General features: G+C 44.9%; 1 protein-coding gene across 2 annotated transcripts in view; it reads left to right on the top strand.

Moving 5' to 3' along the window:
• CNKSR2 (connector enhancer of kinase suppressor of Ras 2) overlaps positions 1 to 25442 on the top strand; it is a 1783347-nt gene that overhangs the window by 1152070 nt on the left and 605835 nt on the right. For both annotated transcript variants that reach the window (XM_086934554.1, XM_086934553.1), the window contains one exon: positions 8117 to 8206. In XM_086934554.1, coding sequence (XP_086790680.1) covers positions 8117 to 8206 — 90 coding nt within the window. The remainder of the gene's footprint in view (positions 1 to 8116; positions 8207 to 25442) is intronic.

Genomic DNA, 25442 nt, shown 5'->3' with positions numbered 1-25442 from the left:
AAACTGTGGTCTATCTTGTCCGACATGGGAGTGGAGCCTTTGCTGCTAAATGTCATCTGGGAATTATATTCTAATGCAACAGCCAGGGTGAGGTTCGGAAAGAACGATGAACTCGCGGCTCAATTTGGCGTGGGGAGGGGAGTGAGGCAGGGCAGTGTCATGGCGCCCTTTCTTTTTACTTTAAACACAAATGGTTTGGAGCGTGCCATGCTGGAGGGGTCTCGGGATCTGCCCATGATTAACAACGCCCCGCCCCTGCCCTCTTATACCCCAATGACGCTGGGATTTTGGCCCGAACCCCAGCTGAACTCCAACGCTCCCTGAATAGATACCATTGTTTCATGGCAGAGCTGGATCTTAGAGTAAATTTAAAAAAGACGTTTGTCATGTCTAATGGACCCAGTGCGAAGAAGTCCAGGGAGATTTTCATTGATAATAACAAATTAGAACACCTACCTATCCCTACCTGGGTGTACTAATAGATGACAAAAGCTCCTGGAAGCAGGCTATTAAAACAAGAAAACTACTCTTCACGAGGGCAACAGCTGCACTGGTTAAATTCGCACAGCGGCTAGGGAAAAGTCCCTCTATGGAATTAATTAACATCTACAGGGCAAAATGTATAATCATAGCCACCTATGGAGCGGGAATTTGGGGCTACTGCAAGGTAGATTCACTTCAGAAGATTGAGAATAACTTCCTGAGGTACCTCCTTGCAGTACCCCGTAGTACTTCAACATATAGCTGCCATCTGGAACTGGGCTTATCACATCTTATTGACATCGCCAAGCTCCAACCAATCCTTCTGTGGTATCGCATCTGGACTTCCACCAAAACCACACTACTGCAAGACTGTCTTTCTTTGGAGTACGGTCATACGATAGGCTGGTTGCACTATGTCAGGAAATTCTACAACAACTTAGGCTTGACAAAGTATTACAACTCCCCCCTGTCAATCTCAGAAATCCCAAAAAAAGAGTTTAAAAAAACTATGCCCATCTCACCTTGAACAACTACGGCTGTCCTCAGATGCATTTAAACCTACTGTCCAGCATGCGCTAGCTATCCAAACCACTCTAGTAATGCAGCCTTATCTATCATTTGAATTAAGTGCATTTGACATTTTTTATTAACACGCTTTAGGTTGAATATCTGTCACCGCATGGTGTCTTTCCCAACAATAAATGATTGGTCAGCCGCCCTGATGTTATGTCCCAGCGATTACATCTCGCCGCAATCAACAATACATGTAGTGATTTTCTGTAAGTTTTACATAGAAATTAGAAAACATTGGTTGAATCCTTTGCTAAGAATTTTGGGCCTTAGGAGATGCCGTCCAGCTTACCTTGCATTACAATTTCTCAAAAATCCAAGTTTTGCTAAAAATGTAGCCCAATTTCTGAAGCTTTGTGTTAAGCATAGGCAAAACTTGGACTAGGCACTTTATTCACTTACAGTGTAAAGCTTAAACTCCTATCCCATATTATGAAATTTGCACATTGTATTTTAACATGTTTTGTCCCACGCTGTAACACTATTGATTGAATATTTTTATTAACTTTTTGCTATTTTATAAATGACCTTTTATCCAAATTTTAAAATCTAAATTTTATATGTACTTTTATGGTGTTTTTTTATCTGAAATACCGAATAAAGGACTTTTTGATTTGACCCTACTCAGGCTCGTACACAAGCTCCTACACAAGCCTCTTAAATCTTCATAGGGCTTCTTGAAATGTCGAATCCTGAGTAGCAAAATACATACTGCATGTCTGCTCTGGTCCCAAATGTTATGCTAGATGTTCCAGCTGTTCAGTCCAGCATGGGACTGTTTCTGCTTTTAATTAAGCCTCTAGCCATGCTCATTCAATTGCCAAAAATAGTGCTGAATAGATTCTTCCACAATGCAGAAGACTTTGGTAAGGGTGTCATTACCCCGAGCAAGTCACTTGTGACTCCATTCCTGTCTTCTCAGGCACCAGGATGAAATACAAGCCTCAATTCAAGCACCTTGCAAACCCTTCACCCCATGCAGACTCTGACCCCAACCAAGTTAGAGTCAATTGGATCAATTCAAGCTTGTCAGATTACACATCAAGGTGACAGCACAAGTGCCAGCAGTGAAGGTCTAACCATCAAAAATTGGAAACAACCTACACAGGTGTCTGCAAACCTTTAGCAGAATACCAAGCACAAACATTCCAGGAAATCGATTTCTGCTTTGACTGATAGATTCTTGCCAGGAGGGTATACTTCATGTAACTTGACTGCTGAGACACCCACTAGAGTTAGCCAAGTATATTAGGATGGGACAAACTCTTTAAAGCCATGAATAGCACAGCATTTTATTTTTCCCCCTGACAGATATGTCCAACTAAAGCATTTATATCAAAAGTAATTGAGAAAATGCTCAGCATCTGATTTACCCTGAACTTCCTAATCAACCTGATTGAGATCGAGAGAACACACAAGCAGTCAAAAGAAGCATCAACTAGGATTAAGCTGTTTATTGCTGTAGTAATTTGAAATAAAACTCCAATGAGCATGCTTCCTAAGATTGATATAATGACCCAGCTGCTCTGTCTATTGGAGCTTGCCTTTTACACCTCTATTGGGAAGTTAACAAAGTAAATAATACTTCATCTTCAATAGCTACCACACAACCAAAGGCAAACACTTAGTGAGATCAGCTTCACAGTGACAGAGGTTTAAGATAAAGTATCAGAAACTGAAGCAACTGCATAAGTGTAAATACTTCTAAATATGTTGCATACCAGATAATGAAAAATTTCCTAGCTAACGTACAGGAAAGTTTCAATTCTATTAAGGAGGCGAGGATTAGGCTGTTCTTTCTCGTTTATTTCCACTCCAGCAGCCATAAAAGGTATAAACAGTAATAACAAAACCACATTTCCCATGAACATCAGGGAAATTGGAAACAGAAAAAGTCTCGCACATTGACCAATCCCAGGTCGTGGCTCCTCATAACTTCCCCTTCTGGTACTCTATCTTCCTCTTTCTTCCTGCGACACTGCCACAAGAATAAATCCATCATTCCTGCTTGCCTGCTTCCGCACCTACGGCACAAGAAGACCGGGTAAGGCATCAAGAAATGAACCATGCACTTCATGGGCAATAGCACTGTGCAACATTGAACGACATAATTGCATTCTAGATCTTCAACAATTGAGATGCGACATGAGAATCAACATGCAACGCATTCATGTAGGAAACTGCAATAAAGACTTTACTTACTGACCCAACGTAGAGTTCTGGGAGGGTTCGAAGAAGACAGGGTGGGCTAATCCTCGCCTCCGCCTCCTTAATAGAATTGAAACTTTCCTGTACATTAGCTAGGAAATTTTTCATTCTATGTCAGTAGCGGAGGCTTCTGATTAGGCTAGTTCAAAGCTTGTCGACTACCACAGAAGCCAGCGAGGGCACCGGTTTAAAGTAAAACCTTTTAAAAGTAGAGTCTGACGACCAGTCGGCCGCCTTCATAATGTCCTCCAGGCGAGCCCCCAGGGAAAACGCCTTAGATGCCATGGCCCCTCTGACCGAATGGGCTCCAAACCGAGAAGTATCTATGCCGGCCTCCTGCATAACCCAGCGCACCCAGCGCGCAATAGTAGGGGATGAAACCGCTCCATGTGGCTTAGTAAGAGCAATGAACAATTGTTTGACGGCCTGTGGGCGTATATCAACAGTAGCTACTTCGTAGGCCTTTAAAGCCCGAACCACACATAGCTTTGGAGCATCTGGGAAAGCAGGATACGAAATCGAACGAGAGTCACACTTAGTACGTCTCGAAAGAAGGAAGGTCACCCCATCCGGGGACAAAATGCGACCCGTAAGGTCCAAGGCTCTGACATCCGAGACCCTACGACAGGAAATCAGACAAAGCAACATTGCCAACTTGGCCGAAATTTGTTTCCTGGATAAGTATCTATTAGACGGCCAGCCCTGAAACAGGTTAAGAACCTTATTGACATCCCACAGAGTCAAGTAGCGAGGTTGCGGTGGGACCGCAAGTCTCACCCCCCGCAGCAACTTACAAACCAGGGGGTGTTCGCCTACGGGCTTCCCATCAACTGGAATGTGACCCGCCGAGATGGCCGAACGAAAGGTGTTAATAGACCTGTAAGCCAGGCCCTCCCTTGACAGGGAAGCTAAGAAGTTAAGGATGTGGACAACGTCCGCCCCCATAGGATCAATTTGGAGTCGCAGACACCAACCACTCCACCTAGCCCATGTGGACCGGTATCGTTTGTTGGTGCTGTCTGCCCAGGATTTGGCCAACAGCGCCGCAGCGTCCTCCGAAAGTCCCGGGACTTGCCAGCGTCTCCTGTAACCCGCCAGGCCATCAGGCACAAGCTGCCTGTGGACAGGAGGTGGTGAGGGTTCCCCTGAGGATTCCTGAGGAGATCTGGAACGCGGGGTAGAGGGATTGGAGAATCCCAAGAAAGTTCCATCAGAGCTGGAAACCAGACTTGCGACTTCCAGATTGGGGTGATCACCACCAGGTCCGCTCGTTGCCTCCGCACTTGGGCAGACAACCTCATGATCATCGCGAAGGGGGGAAACGCATAGCCGTTCTCCTTGCTCCAGTCCTGCAAGAAGGCATCGGTCGCCGCCGCTTCCGGGTCCGGGCGCCAACTGAAGTAGCGCTCCAGTTGAGCGTCCAGCCTCGAGGCAAAAAGGTCCACCGAGAACGGACCCCATCTGTCCCTGATCGCTTCGAACACATCCGGGCGAAGTCGCCACAGGCTCGTGTCCCTCCAGTGACGGGACCACCAATCCGCCACCAGATTGGCAGAGCCGGGGAGATGTTCCGCCGACAACGAAATCTCGTGAGCTAGGCAGTATTCCCAAAGGGAACGGGCCAGGTCGGACAACGCCTTGGACCTGGTCCCTCCTAGATGATTGATGTAGCGCACTGCCGCCACATTGTCCATCTTCAGGAGGACACAACATCGGAGCTTCTCTTTCGTCCAGCACCGCACCGCGAAGGAGCCCGCCATTAGTTCCAGGCAATTGATGTGCAGGCCTAATTCTGCGGACGACCACGCGCCGCCTGTAGAGACAGCGCCGCAACGCGCTCCCCATCCAAAATTACTGCTCTCTGCGCCCAGCCAGACAGAATTTCCGGGGAGATCAGTGAACCAGAGGTTTTGGCGTCCTCCGCCATGTCGAGGATTTTCGCATGGAGACCTGCCGCATCCAAGAGCTTATCTTGGCAGGCTCTCCACGATCGGTCGATACCCTTCTTGGGATCTTTGACGAATTTTGTGAGAAACGTAGACATCTTAGGGTCGATGTCCGGTGTTATCGCAACTTTGCCCTCCAATGATGGGCGCGGGCATTCGGCCCAGAGACAGCTACGCACTTCCTGGTCAATTGATTTGCGCAGCCTGGCCGCCATGTAGGCCGCCACCTTGGGCGCGGGGACCCATTGAGACGAGCGTGGGTGGAGAAGCTCATCAGGGTTGAGCATATCAGAACTAGGGTCCGGAAGGGAGGGTTGAGTGGTCTGTGCAGAGGACCACGAATTATCGGGCTCTCCATCCCCGTCTGAGGTGTGCGGAGACTCGTCGGGGTCAGCTATATCCCCGTCACCATGATCATCCCCTGCAGCAGCAGCCGGAATCGCCTTCGAGGTAGAAGGGGCGTCGGAGGTCTTAGCCTCCAGGAAGGCCTTCTTGAGGTGCGAGAAAGCGTCCGCGTCCACCCCCGTGTCAACAGAGCGTTTCCTCTTGGGGTCCGGCACAGAGGTGGAAGCTTGGGCCGGGGGGGTGGGGTCCTGTCGCCCTAGAGCATCCGCCCCATGTCCAGAGGGTTGGCATTGGGCTTGAAGCTGCTCAATCCTTTTTTCTAAGGGTTCGACAACCCGCGTCACCGCCTTCCACAAGGAGGAATCCATGTCCACCGGAAGGTAGATAACCTGCTCCTCCTCCTCCTCAGCATAGTACTCGTCGTACTCCATGTAGGTAGTATAGGGGTTGAGGTGGGCCAAGCCCGGATAGAAAGTACTTAACGCAGTCGCGGGGTCAAAACAAATGGAGTCGGGACCCACCAGCCTCTGTTATGAGGCACACAAAACTGCCCGGGCCGGTCCCAAATCGAAGCAACAACCTTACCCGCAGCGCGGGTGTTCAGGCTCCGGGCAGGGCTCTGTAATACCAATTGCCGACAGCGCTGCCCACAGAACCCGCCGAACTTCCCTCACTACCCGCGAGACCGTTGGGGCTCTTCGTTGACGGAAGGTACGAAGCGCACGATGCGGGGGGTCAAGCTCCTCAGAGCGGCAGCACAGGCGCGCGGTCCCCTAGCGGCCGGAGGCCGCCCGCGCACAGAGCGGAAACGAATATCACCGCGAAAGGAGCGGCGAACGCTCCCGCGGCTCACTCACAGTCGCCCCACGTAACCCAACGCGGTAGACTGCGAACTATAAGCATAAAATCGAACGTATGTTCTAACATTCAGTAAAAAACACAAGAAACAAAAGGCACTCATCTGTCTGCTGCTGGAGCAGATAAGAAAGAGGAAGATAGAGTACCAGAAGGGGAAGTTATGAGGAGCCACGACCTGGGATTGGTCAATGTGCGAGACTTTTTCTGTTTCCAATTTCCCTGATGTTCATGGGAAATGTGGTTTTGTTATTACTGTTTATACCTTTTATGGCTGCTGGAGTGGAAATAAACGAGAAAGAACAGCCTAATCAGAAGCCTCCGCTCCTGACATAGAATTGGGTTTACCTGCAAGTTGGATGACCTTGAAAACTGGCAAGGCTGTAGCATTCTCGGAATATTTGGTATTAAGCGAGGAGCCATGGTACAAACTCTATTATTTTCATTAAGGACCTTTTGAGATAAGCATTTCCCAATAGAACAAATTGTACGTTACGACTTAAGTGAAGTGTACTAACCAAATCACATTCTGCCCTTGCGGAAAGGTTAGAGGTGCTGTAGTATAACAGATGTAAGTATCTGAACTTTTGCTCTGACTCTGACTAAAATTTAAGTCATGAAATTTTAGGGCTTCAGACCTTTATTTTCACTATTGTGTAGTTGCTCATCCATTAAAATGACCAATCCCTGCATTTTGGGCTCTCTGCCTGCTTAATGCTGTTTGTTTAGTTTGTTCTCCTTGGCCTAATGTATCTATCCATTTGTATTATTCATTCAGATAACTGAAGCTTGGCTAAAAATATGTTGCTATTATTTTCGATCAGTGCCTAGGTGCCTGAATCCCTCAACTGCCACAGAGGGATGGGTAATTCCAATGGGTATGATGAGGGGGTGCAGAAGCGTTGGGGGTGAAGGAGGTCAGGACAATGTGGATGTGAGATGGGCAAAACAGCCTATCTGGGTAACCTTGAATCTATGATGCACCTTATTGCCACATTCATAGCTGACATTATTTCTACTTCCACTCTTCATTATGCTCGTCTTTGAGAACATAAAAGTCATCAATTGTAGCCCCATGAATCACATGCATTTGATGCAACAGTCACTGCTGGAAATGAAAACCATGCATGCATGGGCGATGTAGCTCTGTAGGCAACATAACCATAGTTTACATTATTGAGTTTTCTTCAGTGTATGTCTTTGTAGGTGTAGATTAAAGGGTTTTTGTCTTTTAATGAACAGGTGGAGATAAATAAAATAATCAGGTTTCGAACAACTGATGGAAAACGAGCTGGGTCAATAGCAAACAAAATTGAAAGTGGTACAAATTTTAAGCGGTGGAGCGGTAGTAAAGATACATCGCCATGCATATGAATAATGTTGTTAAGGTGCAAACTAATCTTTAATATACTTCAAAAGTGCAACAATATGATTTACAGTTGTTAACTCTAACCTGATACTTGGACTTCATCCCGAGCCTAAGAACATCCTTAATGCAGGCCTAAATTCCTCACCTTTAACCCGCAATGATTTTCAATTACACTATTAAGCACACATCTTGGCTTCTGCCAATAAACTGCATAAACTAAAAAAAAGATAATGAGTGATAATTGTACTTGTTTTCGGAGTATTGGAACGAGTAAAGCAAAGATGAAGTATTGTCTCTTGATTAATAGAAAAACAGCACATAGTTTGCTTGTGTTTTCCAGGGAAGCTACGACCTATCTCCATGCCAGTGGAATACAATTGGGGCGGTGACTATGAAGAACCAACCAAGGTGAAAAGAGACAGCAGAAGAGGTAAACCCTCAGCCTATCAAAGCAATAGCATGGCTGTCTAGTGCCATACACATACTGCAAATGACCTGTTTACCTTTCCTCTAGAGTGCGTCCTTGGTGTGTGTGACAGCTTCAGTCGGTCCTGGCTTTTTAGCCAAACGTAGATTGCTTTCTGGAGACTTGTAACTGTGCAAGGTTTTAAATCCTACCTTGCAATCTGCTGTTGGCTAGAATATAAGGACTAATTTGAGGTGTTGCATATGTCATAGCAACATTAAATGTCTACGGTGTGCATGAGGATTAATGTATTAAAGTCTCAAGTACTTATGCCCCCTTTATCAGTGGCCCGGTGTTTGGGCCCATATTCTTCAGATTTAATAAAGCTGGCTCCTCTAGTTGGCATTTATCAGTTCAGTTAAATAAGTCCCAATTAGGAGTTTATCCCTGGTTATAGGGACTGACATAGGGGCGGCTCCTCCTCTAAGGCGGAGGAGCGTCGCCCCACTGCTCTCAGAGCAGTGGAAAAGAGAAATAAAATGATGATAACAAAGTTATTATCATTTTTAATTTAATTTCTGCAGGGCTGGGTAAGGACAGGGCGGGACAGGATTCAGGGAGGAGGAGTGGACTGTGCACACTAGGTGCGCAGGGCTGCTTGGCTGGCCGTCTCGCCCGGCCAAACGGTCCTGCACACTTTGCATATTCCCCACCCAGGCTGTATTACAACCTGATTGGGGAACATGCACAGGCTCCCTGTCCCAGTCTGTGCCCCAACTGTGGCGCTCATGCAAACCACAAAGCTGGATTGCAGCGTTATGATTGGCTCAGGGTATCCTTTGTGATTCCTGAATCTTCAGTAATGGGGGAGAAGAGAAGGCGTGAGGAGGTAAGTGTTTTCTTTTAAAATATTTTGTCCCCCCACCCGTTCCCTGCCAGGCACCACAGGACTAACATGAAGATTTTGGAACTTTATGCAGCAAAATTAATATGGACTAGAAATTACAATTTTTACCCTGATAAATGTTAACAGGTTTGACTTGCTAAAATGTTTGAGGAGAAACTAGCAGGGATTCAGGGTTAGTCACCAAACTCCTGAATGCAATATATGTGACAACAAGAGGTACTGCATATACTTCTATAAACAGGGTCATATGTAACGAGGGCATAGCTGCAGCCTCTGTTAACACAATGAGCTCTTGTTTTGCAGCCACCCATGAAATCCATAAGGCTAGGAATTGCATTCCATATGAATCATTGTTGGTAGTCATCTCCATCTTGGGCAAAATTGCTTCTCTGTCTGGTCTGGTGTCTGTTACTGTACCTCCCTCCCCTACCCCCTTGCCACCCTACTGCTGCTTCCGGGGAGAAGCCTTGCCTGACTCTAGGTGGGTCAAAACTGCAGCTAGACTTCACATGTTTAATTACAGATGCACCATAAGGATAAGTAATCTTGTAGCCAAAACATTCCTGCATTATTGTTTGAGTGTTTAGTGATCCCACTAAAGCAGTGCAATCTATGATGAAAGCTGATTGGACCCGTTAGATCCACCAGAATGAGTGAAAACACACAGAACATGGTACATACAAAGTGACAAGTGGGCATATTAAAGTGTGGCTTTCCTTTAGGGTTTTTGAACATCCCTAACCTTTTGAGTTTATGGTCATTCACAAACTCCTATCTGACTGTTACCCACCCTGTAAGAGATGTATTCCTACAAAAGCCTGCAGAAAATCCCTTCTAAGATGGGAAGAAGGGTATAGGAAAACAAACAAACTTTGTGACCTGTAAGGGGAATGCAAGATGTTTTTTGTGGGGAAAGAAAAAATGTATAATTGCACAATGTAACTGCCTTTCCACGAATGTGTAACTATACCCTGCATATAATTATGCATTTAGTAAAATGCAATGTTTTAAACTTCAGCATGACTTAGTAATATACCTGCAAAGATGCGACTCGTGCAACAATACACGTCCTACTGCTGAATTTCTTAAAGATGGAAAACCATAGATCTGTATGTGTGCACAGTGCAGTTAAGTTTAGGTAGAGTTGTGATTACTCTACTGATGTAGGACCACCTATGCCTCAAAGGGGACTTTAAACTGCAATATACACATAAGAGAAGCAAACCATACATTTTCTGGTTGGTCCCCGGCGGCATAATCCATGCCACATTTTCAGGATATATAATTCCTACACATACGAACCCAAATAAAAATGTACCTAGTAAATAGAAGTTCTAAAAATTAGGTATGGGTCCAGCCCTTGTGAACCAACATTAGAGACTCATGCTTTAGAGTGTGGCTCTGCTTAATATGGGCAGGCCAAAACTGTTTCTTGGGTGCAGGAAGTTGCATTTGTTTTTCATTGAACCGTTTGCATATTTATTTATTTATTATTTTGTTTATAACACTTATGAAGTGTACTGCTGCATTAAAGGTGTCCTGGCAATGGGAACCGTTATATAGACAAGAAGCAAAATTCTATTAAGAAAGTTGGCCAGATGCCATGGAGTTAAACAGGAAAGAGGCAGATTGTAAGGCTTTTCTGAAGTGCAATAGGTCTGTTACAGATCTTAAGGTGCCTGGGAGATTATCCCAAAGCTGAGCCACTCTGACCACAAAGGCTCCACCACCCAGTCTTGTTATACAGAATTGTGCAATACAAATTAGGTTTGCAGTTGCTGAATGATGGCATCTCGGAAGTGCCTTAAAAAATATGCACAAAGATTTCAAGGCTATCCTTTGTTTTATTGAGAGCCAATGGAGTTCCTTCATAGCTCTAGAAGCAGAAGATCTGCTTGGCCTGTTTAGTGCCAGCTTTGCAGCTGAAGCTTGCACTTGGTACAATCTCTTTGCCAAGTATTCCCATACTCCAAGTAACAGGGCGTTAAAGTAGTGAAGCCTACTTAGTATCATGCTTCGCACAATCAAGGTTTTTACTTGGGAGGGCAGCATCAGTAGACATTTCCTTAAGCCTCAGAGGAGTGCAAAGCAAGTGCCTGCCACTTTATTGACTTGGCTATCCATGGATAGTTTGTTGACAAAGGCGACCTCCATGTTGAGCACCATGTCTGATTGTTTTAGCTCATTCTTATATGTCAGTGGCTAGAAGTTGAAGGGGAATTTCATGGGATTTTGTTAGCTGGGAAACAGAGAAAATCATTTTCGTCCCCATTGAATTTCAAGGACTTCCTATGTAGCCAATTGGCAATGTCACTCATACTGTTTTGAAAGGACTCCAGAACATCTGGCTAATTGATTTCAATTGACAAAATCAATTGTGTGTCATCAGCGTAATTCAGAAGCCTAATGTTATGGGATTTGATAAGTGTTATTGGAGGCCTCATCTTAATGTTAATAAGAATTGGGCTTAGTGCCGATCCCTGTGGGACTTCATGTTCGATGGCTTTAAAGTAAGAACAGTATGGAGGCAGAGAGACCACTTGACAGCGATCTGACTGGTAAAACCACATCCAATTCTGTACTGTGTCATTGACTACAATCTTGGCTAGTCTTGCCAGTAGGTTTTTATGATTCACCGTATCAAAAACAGCTGATAGATTGAATAAATTAACCATACCTGACTAGTTGCTGTCCATCCTCATCTGGAGTTCATCTATGTCTAGAAGCAGAGCAGATTCCAAACCGTGCCCTAGTCTGAATGCTAACTGGTCCTCCTCCAGGAAATATTGATCTTCCAGATGAAGGGACAATTTTGTGCTCCAAAAACATACTAAGATTTGTACAAGAAAGAGCAAAAGCGATATTGGCCTATGGTTGATGAGGACCAGAGGGTCCGCAGAGGGTTTCTTCAGTAGGGGGGTTACTATAGCCTTTTTCCAGGTCTGTGGGACAATACCTGATTTTAGTGACTGATTACACATCTGTAGTAGCAGGGGGACTAATTAATTCACCAAGTCCTTCGGGACTCTGAATGGTTAAGGATCCAGCGGTTACCCAGATGAGCGGAGAGTGCTATTACTCAAATGCAATGCCCAGTCATAGGTTCAAAAGAATCTAGCTGGCTAAAATGACTGGCAGGAGTATCCACCAAATTGGGGGCATCCCTCTTAAGTGGAACCGTCATTGGAGTTTCATTTCACACATCTGTTTGAGTATCTTCTAGGCTAATATTTGTCGGGTGTTTCTAAAATCCTCAAGTATCTTTTTGAGCTTATTCTCAAAGAATTTTGTAAGATTATTACATTGAGGTTGTGAGGGTTTAATTACTTGCTTCATACACTCTGGGTTAGATAGTTTGCCATGATAGCAAAAACCTTCTTACCACTGTTAGGGGCTTTTAGAATTGTATTGTCAGAGTAGTTGTTTTTTGCCCCGCAGACCTCCTTCTTATATTCCATTAAGGAGCTCTTTAGGCCGTTCTTGTACTAATCTGAATAGGAGCTGCACCACCTTCTTTCCAGGTTCTTTCAGGCCTGTTTATATGTTTTTAATAGTGTACTGTACCACGGTGCTGAGGGTCTACATCCAGTTTTAGTGTTTTTCAAAGTTATTTCTCTAGCTAGTGTTTCTACAATTGTTTCCACTACTGCTTCATATTTATCCTCTACTCTTCTCCTGTGATCAAACAATGTGGCTTAATCAAACAACTTTACATGTGATGGCCTTTTCAATTCATGCCAGGCTCTTCCTTGTCTCATTGTGATTTCCGGATGTTTAATTTCTTTATATTAATATGAAAGACCACTAACACATGGCGGTAACACATGGGTATAATGTCATCCAATAAAACGAATAACTCTGGTGAAAAAAATAAGGCCCAAGGTGTGGCCATGTTGGTGTGTGAGGTCAGCCACTAATTGTTGCAGTGCCAGGATTTCACAGCAGCCTTGTAGTTCTATGGCCGAGTCATGAAAAATCCTTGTTTCCATTTCTAACAGTACATCCCACTTCTCAGTTTCTAGCATCAGATTAATCTCTGTGGAGTGTTTTACTAAATATTCCACATTTATAAATCCACATCTCATTATATTAGATTTTCCTTTTTATTAAAGACAGACAGTGAATCTTCCCCCTTCTCACTGGTGGTTCGTATTAAATTATGGTTGTTATCCAGCTTCAGCTTTTTCATTTTTTTAAATAAAAAACATAAGCATAAAAACTCTTTTAGAATCTCAATTATCCCCCTATGTTTTGTGTAAATTATGCTATTTCCCGTAGCCTGTGCAAATATTGCTAGCAGCAGCAGTGATCCACCCTCTACGCCGAACCACAGCCAAGCTACAGAAAAGACTCCAACGCATTCAGAACGCCTCCGCCCGACTCATCCTGGACATCCCCCGACGCAGCCACATCTCCGGCCACCTGAGGGACCTGCACTGGCTCCCCGTCAGCAAGAGGATCACGTTCAGGCTCCTCACCCACGCACACAAGTCTCTCCACGACCTAGGCCCCAAGTACCTCAACGACCGCCTGACCTTCTACACGCCCACCCGCCAGCTACGTTCTATGAGTCTCGCCCTCGCCGCCGTACCACGCATCCGAAGAGCCACCGCCGGAGGAAGATCCTTATCCTACCTGGCAGCCAAGACATGGAACTCCCTCCCCATCCACCTGCGGCTGACCAGGGACCATCTCGCCTTCAGGAGACAACTCAAGACCTGGCTGTTCGAGCAGTAGAAGCACCCCCCCCCCCCCCCCCCAGCGCCTTGAGACCCTCACGGGTGAGTAGTGCGCTATACAAATGTTATGATTGATTGATTGATTGATTGAAAGTGCTTTGGCATCCTGAATGTACTCTTCAACCTGTGCCCTACCACCATGGTTGGCTATACATAACCCCCACAAATATTAATAACAATTCTGTCATTGGTACATCAGGACAACCCATTTGTTCTTATACCTGGAAAGCATAAACTTTTTTTACCATATCAGCTTTCAACAGCATTCGTTTGGTGATGACAGGATTGCAGCAGATTTACTTTCAGAGATATTTTAAGAATCAATACATTTACATAGCAGTTAGGGATTCCCGTAAATTTTGGCGAATTGTAAATACGGGGTCCGGTGAGCCACCCTCGGCCATCGAACCAAATATCTCAGCCAAGGTTTGGCAAGAACACTTTCAAGCCCTTTATTCGGGAGCTGATGTGGATACAGTTGGGGCCTTAACTTACCCATTGCCAACTATTGGCCCACAACTGGAGGGGGACCTCTTTGTCGAGGAAGAGGTCCGAGCTGCTATTTTTGGGCTGGCATCTGGCAAAGCACCAGGCCTGGATGGGCTCCTGGGTGACCTTTTTAAGCAAGAGCCAGAAGTATGGACTCCTTACCTCCTGACGATCTTCAATGCCGTACTGAGGGGCCTGGAGGTGCACTGTACTTGGCTGTGCACAGAGATTGTCCCTATATATAAGAAGGGTTCACCTCTGCTACCAGCCAACTACAGGCCCATCAGTCTCATCGATGTGTCACAAAAGCTATTCGGGAGACTGATATTAGATCGCCTCCAAGATTGGATCGAAGAGTTTTCTATTCTGAGCCCTTACCAGGCAGGATTCAGAAAGAAAACCTCAACAACGGATCAGATCTTTTGTCTTAACCTCCTATTCTGGAAAACTGCTATAATCGAAGGCGGCAGCTTATATACGGTCTTCGAAGACCTGCGTGCCCCATTCGATTTGGTGCCAAGATATAAATTGTGGTCCATGCTAGCGGAGTTGGGTATTCCACTCGATCTCTTGAATAGACTCCACCAAGAAAACTTCGCACGGGTCAGGTGTGGTAGGAACGGGACGCTTTCAGCAGGATTCCCCATTGTGTGCTCGCACCCACACTGTTCTGCCTCTTTGTCAACGGGGTAATCGTCCATCTAACTAGGATTAATGATATTGACGCCCCAAGGCTTAATGGCAGCAAGGTGCCTGCAATCATGTTTGCGGACGACACCCTGCTGCTGTCCAAATCCCCAATGGGGATACAACGAGTTCTGGATGGTTTTGTGGCATTTTGCGGGAAGCGGGGGCTGGAGATTAATGCTTTGAAAACTAAATACATGATTAGGGATTTTTTTTTTAACAACACTGAATACAGATGAGGTTTTTTCCCCGGTTTTGGACGGACGTGCTTGGTGCTAATATATTGAACAGAGCAGGTACAAGTTACTCACCACTATCGCATTGGTTTGCAGTATAGGCTTGTGATTTCTTCAAGGTATACCACAGTTAAAGGAAGGGTCCGTGAACTAAATCCCTGAGTGACCCAGGAGACTTGCCTGCTATCTATCCTGCCTTCCACCGACCAGAGCAGACCCGCGCAGATCTCCCGCCAATCCATCTTCACCTGCCGAGTTCTCCTGACGCCGCACCGCAATCACATCAGCGGCCGCAGTTGAGAGGAACTCGGATTCCCATGGGGCATTCCTACCGCGCATTGGAGCGCGTCATCAGTGAGCGCCTGGCGGCGCTACAAAGCGGGGGCACGCCCGCAATGCGGGACGCGAGCGGGACGCCCGGACGAAGCCCGGGCAAAGGGCGGGCCGTCTGCGGCCGTCCGAGGACGAGGAAGGTCGGGTTGGGTCCCCACCCTTAACATCTTACCCAGCTGATCAAGTAGGGTATTACACACTTGTTGTACTGTAGTCAAGTCAAGTCAAGTCAGAGAATTTATATAGCGCACTACATACCCAGAGGGTCTCAAGGCGCTTAGAAAGGGGGGAAGGATTACTTGTCAAATATCCACGTTTTAAGTTGCTTTCTGAATGCTAGGTGGTTCTGGGTAAGGCGAAGGTAAGCGGGGAGTGAGTTCCATGTTTTAGCAGCCAGGTATGAGAAGGATCTGCCTCCCATGGTGGTCTTGTTGATGCGAGGTACAGTGGTGAGGGCTTGGCTGGAAGAACGTAGTTGGCGGGAGGGGGTGTAGAAGGACAGTCGTGAGTTGAGGCATTCTGGTCCGATGTCGTAGAGTGATTTGTGTGCGTGGGTTAGCAGTCGGAAAGTGATCCTCTTATTGACGGGTAGCCAGTGGAGGTCTTTAAGGTGACCAGAGATGTGTTCGTTGCGCGGGATGTCTAATATGATCCTGGCTGAGGCGTTTTGGATTCGTTGGAGTTTCTTCTGGAGTTTAGCGGTAGTGCCTGCGTAGAGGGTGTTTCCGTAGTCCAGTCGGCTCGTGACCAGAGCATGGGTGACTGTTTTCCTTGTTTCGGTGGGGATCCAGCGAAATGTTTTTCTGAGCATGCGAAGAATGTTGAAGCAGGAAGAGGATACGGCGCTGACTTGTCTGTTCATTGAGAGTGAAGAATCCAGGATGACGCCTAGGTTCCGTGCGTGGTCTGTCGGGATGGGTGCTTTTCCGAGGGCTTCCGGCCACCAGGAGTCGTCCCATGCAGAGGGGGATGTACCTAAGATGAGGACTTCAGTTTTGTCTGAGTTCAGTTTCAGACGGCTTTGTTTCATCCATTCGGCAACTTCTTTCATTCCTTCGTGTAGGTTAGTTTTGGCGGTGCTGGGGTCATTGGTGAGAGAAAGGATTAGTTGAGTGTCATCCGCGTAAGAGATGATGTTGAGGTTGTGTTGGCGGGCGATGGCCGCGAGGGGGCACATGTATACGTTGAAGAGGGTGGGGCTGAGTGAGGATCCTTGTGGTACGCCACAGATGACTTCAGTGGCCTCGGATTTGAATGGTGGAAGGCGGACTCTCTGGGTTCTTCCGGTGAGGAACGAGGTGATCCATTCAAGTGCTTTTCCTTGGATTCCGATGTTATTGAGGCGTTGTAAAAGAGTGCTGTGGCAGACTGTGTCGAATGCTGCAGAGAGGTCGAGGAGGATGAGGGCGACTGTGTCTCCATTGTCCAGTAGAGTTCGAATGTCGTCTGTTGCTGCGATGAGGGCGGTCTCAGTGCTGTGTTTTGCTCGGAAGCCAGATTGTGAGGAGTCGAGGGATTTGTTGGCTTCGAGGAAGGCGGCGAGCTGGTTGTTGACAGCTTTCTCGATGACCTTGGCCGGGAATGGAAGGAGCGAGATGGGGCGGTAATTTTTGAGTTCGGAGGGGTCCGCTGTGGGTTTTTTCAGAAGGGCGGTGAGTTCAGCGTGTTTCCAGTCTTCCGGGAAGGTGGCGGAGTTGAAGGAGCAGTTGATGACGTCTCGGAGGTGCGGTGCTATGACGGAGTCTGCTTTGTTGAAGATGTGGTGAGGACATGGGTCTGTGGGGGATCCTGAGTGGATGGAATTCATCAGGCGGATGGTGTCCTCAGTGGAGATTGGGTTCCAGTCGTTAAGGGTGTTCACGGGGGGAGAATGTTCAGCAAATGGTAGGTTGGGTTGGTTTCCGGGTTGGTTGTCGAAGCTGTTGTGGATGTCTGCAATCTTGTTGTGGAAGAATGAGGCTAGGGAGTCGCAGAGGGCTTGAGAGGGGGTGATGTCGTTGGAGTTGGCTGAGGGATTGGAAAATTCCTTGACGATGTTGAAAAGTTCCTTGCTGTTGTGGGCGTTGTTGTCAAGTCGATCCTTGAATGCTGTTTTCTTGGCCTTTCGGATTAGTTGGTGGTGAGTGCGGGTGGCGTTTTTGAAGGCGTCCTTGGTGCTAGTGGTTGGGTCTTTTTTCCAGGCCTTTTCAAGGGAGCGGCAGAGTTTCTTGGACTTCTTAAGATCATCGTTGAACCATGAGGCCTTTTTGCTGCCAGGTTTGCTTTGACGTTTATTCAGTGGTGCTAAGGTGTCGGCGGTGTTGGATAACCATAGGGTGAGGTTGGCGGCGGCTTCGTTTGCGTTAGAAGAGTGGGCTGGGGTGTTTAGAAGGAGCGATGCGGAGATTTGGTCCGTGGTGATTTTGTTCCAGTTTCTTTGCAGAGTTGGTTGGATGTACAATTGTGCACCTAGGGTGCAGTCATAGACATCTATTGTGGGCCATATAGATTACCAACTTATACTATCTAACTGTTTTAATATTACAAACTGTAAGATGACCACGAGAGGTAGTAGAAGTAAGACTGCTGCAGGAGCAGCTTCAGTTATAGGCCCAATAGATAGCTTTATAACAAGAACAAATGATGCTATCGATCTCAGCATTTCATTACTGCAGCGAAGAGTATCACGCGATTTGAGTATTGCTAAACGTTCCTCTTTAGGAAGTATTAAATTCGCTACAACCCCAGGTAATTCTAGAACAACACATCCAGCTCCTACTCATGAAACCCAAAATGACCTCTGTATACTAACAAATGAGGTCGATCTATCAGTGTCAGACTCCAGCACCAACTGTGATTTAAGTAGTGATCTAGAAAGATCTCCACCCCTCAATGTGGGCTTAACACCTGAGATTGTGGATGATACCCAAGAAAACGATGCCGCTAATATACAAGGGGGCGCAATCCCAAAACAAACCAAGCAAACGACTCTAGCGACATCTCGGGCCTCTAAGAAGCGCAAACGTGCGAGAGAGCAGAAAAGCAAAGAGACAGTTAATGTAATACATCAAACTTTAGGGGGCCTCAGACACAAACATAGAGGAGAAACACAGGGATAAGCATGAGACCACTATAGGCACCGACCATCTGATTGAACGAATCGGGGATCTTTTAAGCATCTATTTGTCACAGGTCGAAACTAGGCTTGCTCGACTGGAGAAACAAATTGAAGAACTAGTATCCCTGAACAGGAAAAAAACATCTACTGTTCCCCAAAATATAGCTGCACCTCCAAATTCAAAAGTAAATATTACCAAAACAACTATTCCTCAACCAAAAGTTATCCCTGGTCCAGCACTTGTGCCGAAACAGAAGATTTCTATTAACAATTCATCCACTGTAAACAAACCTTCATCATCTAATAGTTCTACTCCCATTGCTAACATGAACACTCAATCTGCCAACAATCAGTCAGGGAAGATCCACATAGCACCCCAACAGGGATCACAGACACTTAGCCAATCCAATTACTCGGCTGCTAGGACCCAGCAGCCTAAGACACCGTACGAACAACCATACAGGTCAAGACAGATCCCTTCACGTATTACCCTCCCCCCTGAATGTGGAGCCTATGTCATTGTATTGGTAAACGTACCGACACTTAAACAAGAGCAGAGTGAAACTACTTCGTCTCTGAAAAATAAGATTCTACACTGGCTGAGCTTGAATTGCAATTTTCCAATGGAATGTGCCGGGGAAATCACCCATACCCAAAGAGTAGGTTGGATATGCCCCCTACGGAAAAAATTTGAGGGGGATTGCGTAGCGATTACCTTTAGGAATCCTCAGTGGGCCGAAAAGACATTAGCCAAGGACCCTCCACCCTCTACATGGGAATTCAATACAACCCTTCTTCCATTAGGTTATTTTTATAGGCATTTGCTAAATACAAACAACAATATCCCACCCAATCTTACTAATCCATTTCAAGAAAGGTACTTCCCCTCTGACACGTATACCTCCACCTTTCATCAGAACCCCAAGTTTCTCTATCCAACAGGTGCGGTACAATGGCATCGGAGCCAAACACACATACCCTCTGTTACTCATCCTTATCTATCTGTAACTTCATACCAAGAGAATGGAGATAATCGATGGAGGCAAGTGGCCCTGCCACCAGCTACCTCCTATAATATTCCCACGTATAATAGATTTAACGCTCTTTCTGGGCTTGACTTTAATGATTGACTCCTCAGCCCTCACTCTAACTGGGAATCTCCACAACTCTCTGAAATAGGGGTGATACCATCATCTATAATCACTGATAAAATGGTAAAACAGTTTATACTAACCCCTGATAAACTTAACCATTTGACAATAAAACATCAGGAGACAGACGTTTTGACGACTGTACTTCTGGCTTCCACTAATTTGGAAGCAGTAGATCCTATAGTTGAAACAACCACTGCAGCTGATCCTACCCTCACTACCTCACATACATTTTACATTTTGGAACATTGCAGGCCTCTCTGCAAAAAAGACAAATCCCAGTTTCCTGAGCCAGATTAACATGAGCGGTTTTTTCTGCCTTCAGGAGACCTGGGCTATTAGGCCAATACACATAGCGGGCTTTAAAACATTCTGGTCACCTGCAAAGAAATCAACCTCTGGTAGAAATAGTGGTGGCTTAGCCACCTATATTACAAACAATCTGCCTGTGGATGACATACTTCCTCTAAGAATAGATGACAATTTCCAGGTCATAGTTCTAAAGATCACTAAACAAAAACTATACTTAATAGTACATTTCTATAATAATCTCCCTCAGGCTGATTTGATCACTCTTCTCGCAGAGATTTCTGTAGTATTACAAGAACAACGCACAAAAAATTTTAAAAAGTCGTGTACGATAATCTGGGGGGGAGATTTTAATCTCCACCTATGTAGGAACAGCAATAACGATAAGTGTGGCATTAGGGACGAGGCTGATAAAAATGTAACACACTTTATACACTCCAATGCAGGAGAGAAAATGACCGAAGTCATGATAGAACTAGAGCTAAGTTTTGCTAACGAAATAAAGACTCCATCAGTCCCTTTCCAGCCCACATTCAATGGTAGAGGTCTAACAAGTCTAATAGACTATATATTAATGTCAGTATCTATGGGATCTACCATAGAAGAATTTGAGGTTCCTAAAAATCCTTTGAGTGACCACTTTCCAAATACTATGGTTCTTTCTGAAACAAAAACAAACAAACCATACGATATTATGACTATCTTACACCAACGTGAGCTAGCATTAGGCTCCCTGAACGGTTATACATTGAAATGGGGCAGTATCGATAAGGAAACAACAACTAGAAAAATAGTTATACATACTCAAGCCGACATTATAAACTGTCTGGACCCCACGATACAACCGAAGGAAGTCATAATGAGCTTCTTGGCGATCACAAAAAACATACAAAAAGAACTAACTAGGACGCATAAACAAAAGTCCCATATAAAGAAAGGCTGGTTTAACTCAGCATGCACAAAGGCATGCTCATGTTTAAAGGAAGCCCTAAATAGAGATCACAGGGACAGAGCTGAAGTCAGCAGACTTAGAAAGGAGTATACGGGTGCCCTAAATAATAGGAAAAAAGAATTGAAAGCCGAACTGTGGGAACGTCTTACCCAAAGCTCGGAATTAAAAGATAGCACTATGTTCTGGCAGGTAGTTCGCTCCCCCTTTCTAACAGACAAAGATGACTCTCCCTCAATTGATGTCGCCATAAGCGAACGGGAGTGGGTGAGACATTTTACCAAAGTTTTTAGTAAAGACGCCACAGTAGAAATGGACCAACCAGTCCCCTTGACACAGGTCATCTATCCAATAAACCTCCAGTTTTCCCATGAAGAGGTCCAAAAAGCCTTAAAATCCTCAAAAACAGCCAAAGCTCCTGGCCCGGATGGCGTTCCTGTTGATATTTTCAAACACCTCCCGGATCTATGGTCTCCCTTGTTGACCAACGTCTTGAACGCCACTACTGAAGTGGGCCTATTAGACTCTTGGAGAACATCGGCGTTGGTCCCAATATTTAAAAAAGGAGACCGAAATAGTCCGTCTTGTTATAGGCCGATCTCCCTCCTGGACTCGCTCGGGAAGATGGCAGGTCGAATACTTCTCGATCGACTCCAGGAGTGGGCCACTGACCATAGTATTATCTCAGACATACAATACGGTTTTCGTGAGGGGCTAGGAACAGTTGACCAGGCCCTAAATCTCTCCCTATTGGCGGGTAAATACGTGGAAGCTAAGGGGTCCACTCTTCATATGGTCTATGTTGACCTCTCTGCAGCGTTTGACTGCGTGGCACACTCAACGCTGTGGAGCATTATTTCAAAAATGGGAGTTGCCCCCCCAATTGTGGACTTCCTTCGAGAACTGTATTCAGGCACTACAGGCAGGGTAAGATTCGGGGTGAAAGGCGAGCTCACGGATACTTTCAGGGTGGAAAAGGGGGTCAGACAGGGATGTGTACTGGCCCCCTTTTTATTCACCCTCTATACTAACGGCCTAGAGACCGCCATGCTTCAAGGCAGTAAAGACCTTCCTTTAATAGCTCGTCGGCAGATACCAGCGCTCCTATATGCCGACGATGCTGTCATTTTAGCAAGAACACCAACTGAACTACAACTGGCCTTAGACAGATATTGTGCCTTCATGGAGAGTTTAAACTTGAAATTAAATGTAAAGAAAACTTATATTATGCATGCGGGGGGGAAAAGAAATGTAAAAAATCGGAAATTGTTTGTACAAGGTGAACCACTGGAGAGGACTACAACCTATCCCTATTTAGGGATCGTTATCGATGACAAATTTAAATGGAACCCAGCTATTAACGCAAGGAAGCTTTCATTCTTGCGAGAGACAACTTCGTTAAAAATGTTTTCACAAAGACTGGGGCAGCGACCACCAAAGGAACTATTACAAATATATAACGCGAAATGTGTAAGCACGGCAACATACGGGGCGGGGATATGGGGGTTTGCAAATGTGGATTTAATACAAAAAGTCGAGAACTCCTTTTTAAGATACCTGCTTGCGGTACCTAAAAGTTGCTACACGTATGCCTGCCACACAGAGCTGGGTATTGATTATATCACAGACATTATAAAATTACAACCAGTAATGTTGTGGCGTCGAATATGGGTCACCGAACAATGGCAACTAACTAGGGCGATCATTCAAGATATCTTGACACTTGATCATTGCAAGAAAATCAAATGGTTATCCTATGTTAAAGAGCTATTAACAGATTTGGGTTATAGGAAGTTTTTTGATCACCCGTTATTGATAAATGAAATCTCAAAAAAGGTTCTAAAAAGAGTGTCTTGTACACCTGTACCAGCTACGATTATTATCTGAGATTCATAAACCATCTGTTCAACATTCTCTATTAGCGCAGACTGCGTTTACCGTTGAACCCTATTTGAACTTTAGTTTAACACAATATGAAAAAATGTTGCTTATCCGTTTTAGATTTGATATCTTTCATTTACTGGTCGCATTTCCAAAACAAAATGTTTGGTCATCTACACTTTTCAAGTGTCTGTGTGACCTACTGTCCCCACAAATAACAATACATACAATGTTATTTTGTAAATTTTTTATCGAACCGCGCAAACGCTGGATACTGCCCATCTTGAAAATCTGGGGGCTTCGACAGTGCCGTCCTGCATATTTGGCACTTCAGTATCTTGAAAATGAAAATTATGCCAAAGCTATTGTATGTTTTCTTAAATTTTGTATCCGTCATCGCACGAATCTTTGATCACGAATTATATATAAACCCCGCACAAATGAAAGATTGCCAGATAATAGGAAAACTGAATGTTATGATTCGGCTGAAAAATACATAAACTGAGACGTCTTTTTTAACAATTTTTTAACAAATGTATTTTTATACCGGTTTTTAATTCTTGTAAACTTTGTAATCTGCTTATTGTGAACTTTTATGGTGTTTTTTTTCTAAACTACAGAATAAAGTTATTATTGAATTGAATTGAAATACATGATTTTCAACCCCCCATCCTCAACTCGCCCTATCCCAACTATAGGTACATCGAAACTAGAGAGGGTCCATACATTCGAGTATTTAGGGGTGACTCTCAATCAAAATATGACCTGGGCCACTCACCGAACAAAGGCCAATCCTAAATTGGGGCAGCTTACAGGTGGTATCTCCAGGATATCAAATAGATCAACTTACAAACCCCTCTGCCCAGTGCTCGAAATATACAAAATGCAGGCGAGGGGGCAGTCACACATGGCGGAGAATTGTGGGGGCATACACCTGTATTAAATCTGATGATCACAGAAAACAAGTTCATCAGGCAGCTGGCAGCCCTACCTTCCAGCACCCCGCTTCTCCCTCTTAGACTCGAATTGGGTTTAAATCCACTATCATTCTGGCGACGACTTTGGACTACTCCAGAGCTCTTGACATATAGGATGGAGCTGAAGGAGATTTTAAGCTTACCAAATGCAACGAAGACTCCCTAGTTAAAATATATAAAAAATACATGCGAGAATCTGGGAAGGCCAGACCTATGGTTAGACCCTGAAATGCTTGTAGCAAGGTTACACGCAAACATTTATCCAAGAAATATTATGATTTAAAATTAAACACTTTACTAGGGAACGTGCGGTTGGGGTCTTTGACAAGGTCATTTATCCAATTTAAAGACTCCTACCACCTGGAACATGTCCTTGATGGCATCTGACAAAGTATGATGGGGAGGTATTTGCACAGCAGTTAGTGATCAACTTTTCAACAAGGTTGGGCAGTGGAGCGTGCAACCAGGGGTAAACGCTGTCTGGACCGTCAGCGCGAGATCAAAGACTAATACAAGGCTACCCCTGATGAGAGGTAGACCCCCCCAGTGCACAGCGTTGAGGTGACACACAGGTCTAATGATTTGAAACAAATTAATAAATGTTCAATCCAAATGATTTACTAGTTCATCATGATGAACTAGTAAATCATTTGGATTGAACATTTATTAATTTGTTTCAAATCATTAGACCTGTGTGTCACCTCAACGCTGTGCACTGGGGGGTCTACCTCTCATCAGGGGTAGCCTTGTATTAGTCCTTGATGGCATCTGCTCAGCCTTGACTAGGAAATTGTTTCTACAGTGGAGGTATGGCACTCTTCCCCTCAGAGTATTTACAAGTACCTGGTCCCTTTCTTCCTCCGCCAAGCAATGCCCCGCATGTTCATCTCAGTTAGAAAATGAAATACACATTGAATTCTTCTGTAAAGCTTATCATAAACCCAGAAAGTATTGGCTTGTTCCTCTATTCAAAAACTTAGGTTTCAGGCATTGCATCCCAGCCTACAGAATACTAAAGACGGATTTATCACCCCCAACTGTCTTTGCGATAACTAAATTTTTAACTGCGATGTGGCATACGCGCACTCGTTACATACTGAATTCTGATACAGATTTGGTACAGGCCTCATAAATTATTATTGCATAGACTAGCCCAAATTGGAATGATCTGTAATTGCTTTTACCAATCACTAGAAATGTGACTTTCCATAGTATGTAGCAGTCGGATTTGTACCTTGCACCAGCACTTTGAACCTGTACAATAAGACGATAATTGTAATGATTTTCTTTTAACTCCTGTTTTATGTATATGTACTGTTCACAAACGTTTTTTAATCTATGATGTACATCTTTTATGATCCAAGTGATCGAAATAAAGATAGAAAAAGAAAAGAAAGAAATACATTTGGAATAACAATGCTTAAATCAAAATAAAACATTAGGTTAGAAAATAAACCAAACAAACTTAAATATTTCTTAAATGTCGTAAATAAGTATTTGATGTC

Source organism: Lissotriton vulgaris, chromosome 8 (genome assembly GCF_964263255.1).
Source record: "Lissotriton vulgaris chromosome 8, aLisVul1.2, whole genome shotgun sequence".
Taxonomy (NCBI): Eukaryota; Metazoa; Chordata; class Amphibia; order Caudata; family Salamandridae; genus Lissotriton; species Lissotriton vulgaris.
The sequence above is the reverse complement of the archived record's forward strand: the minus strand, read 5'-3'. Positions and strand labels throughout refer to the sequence as shown.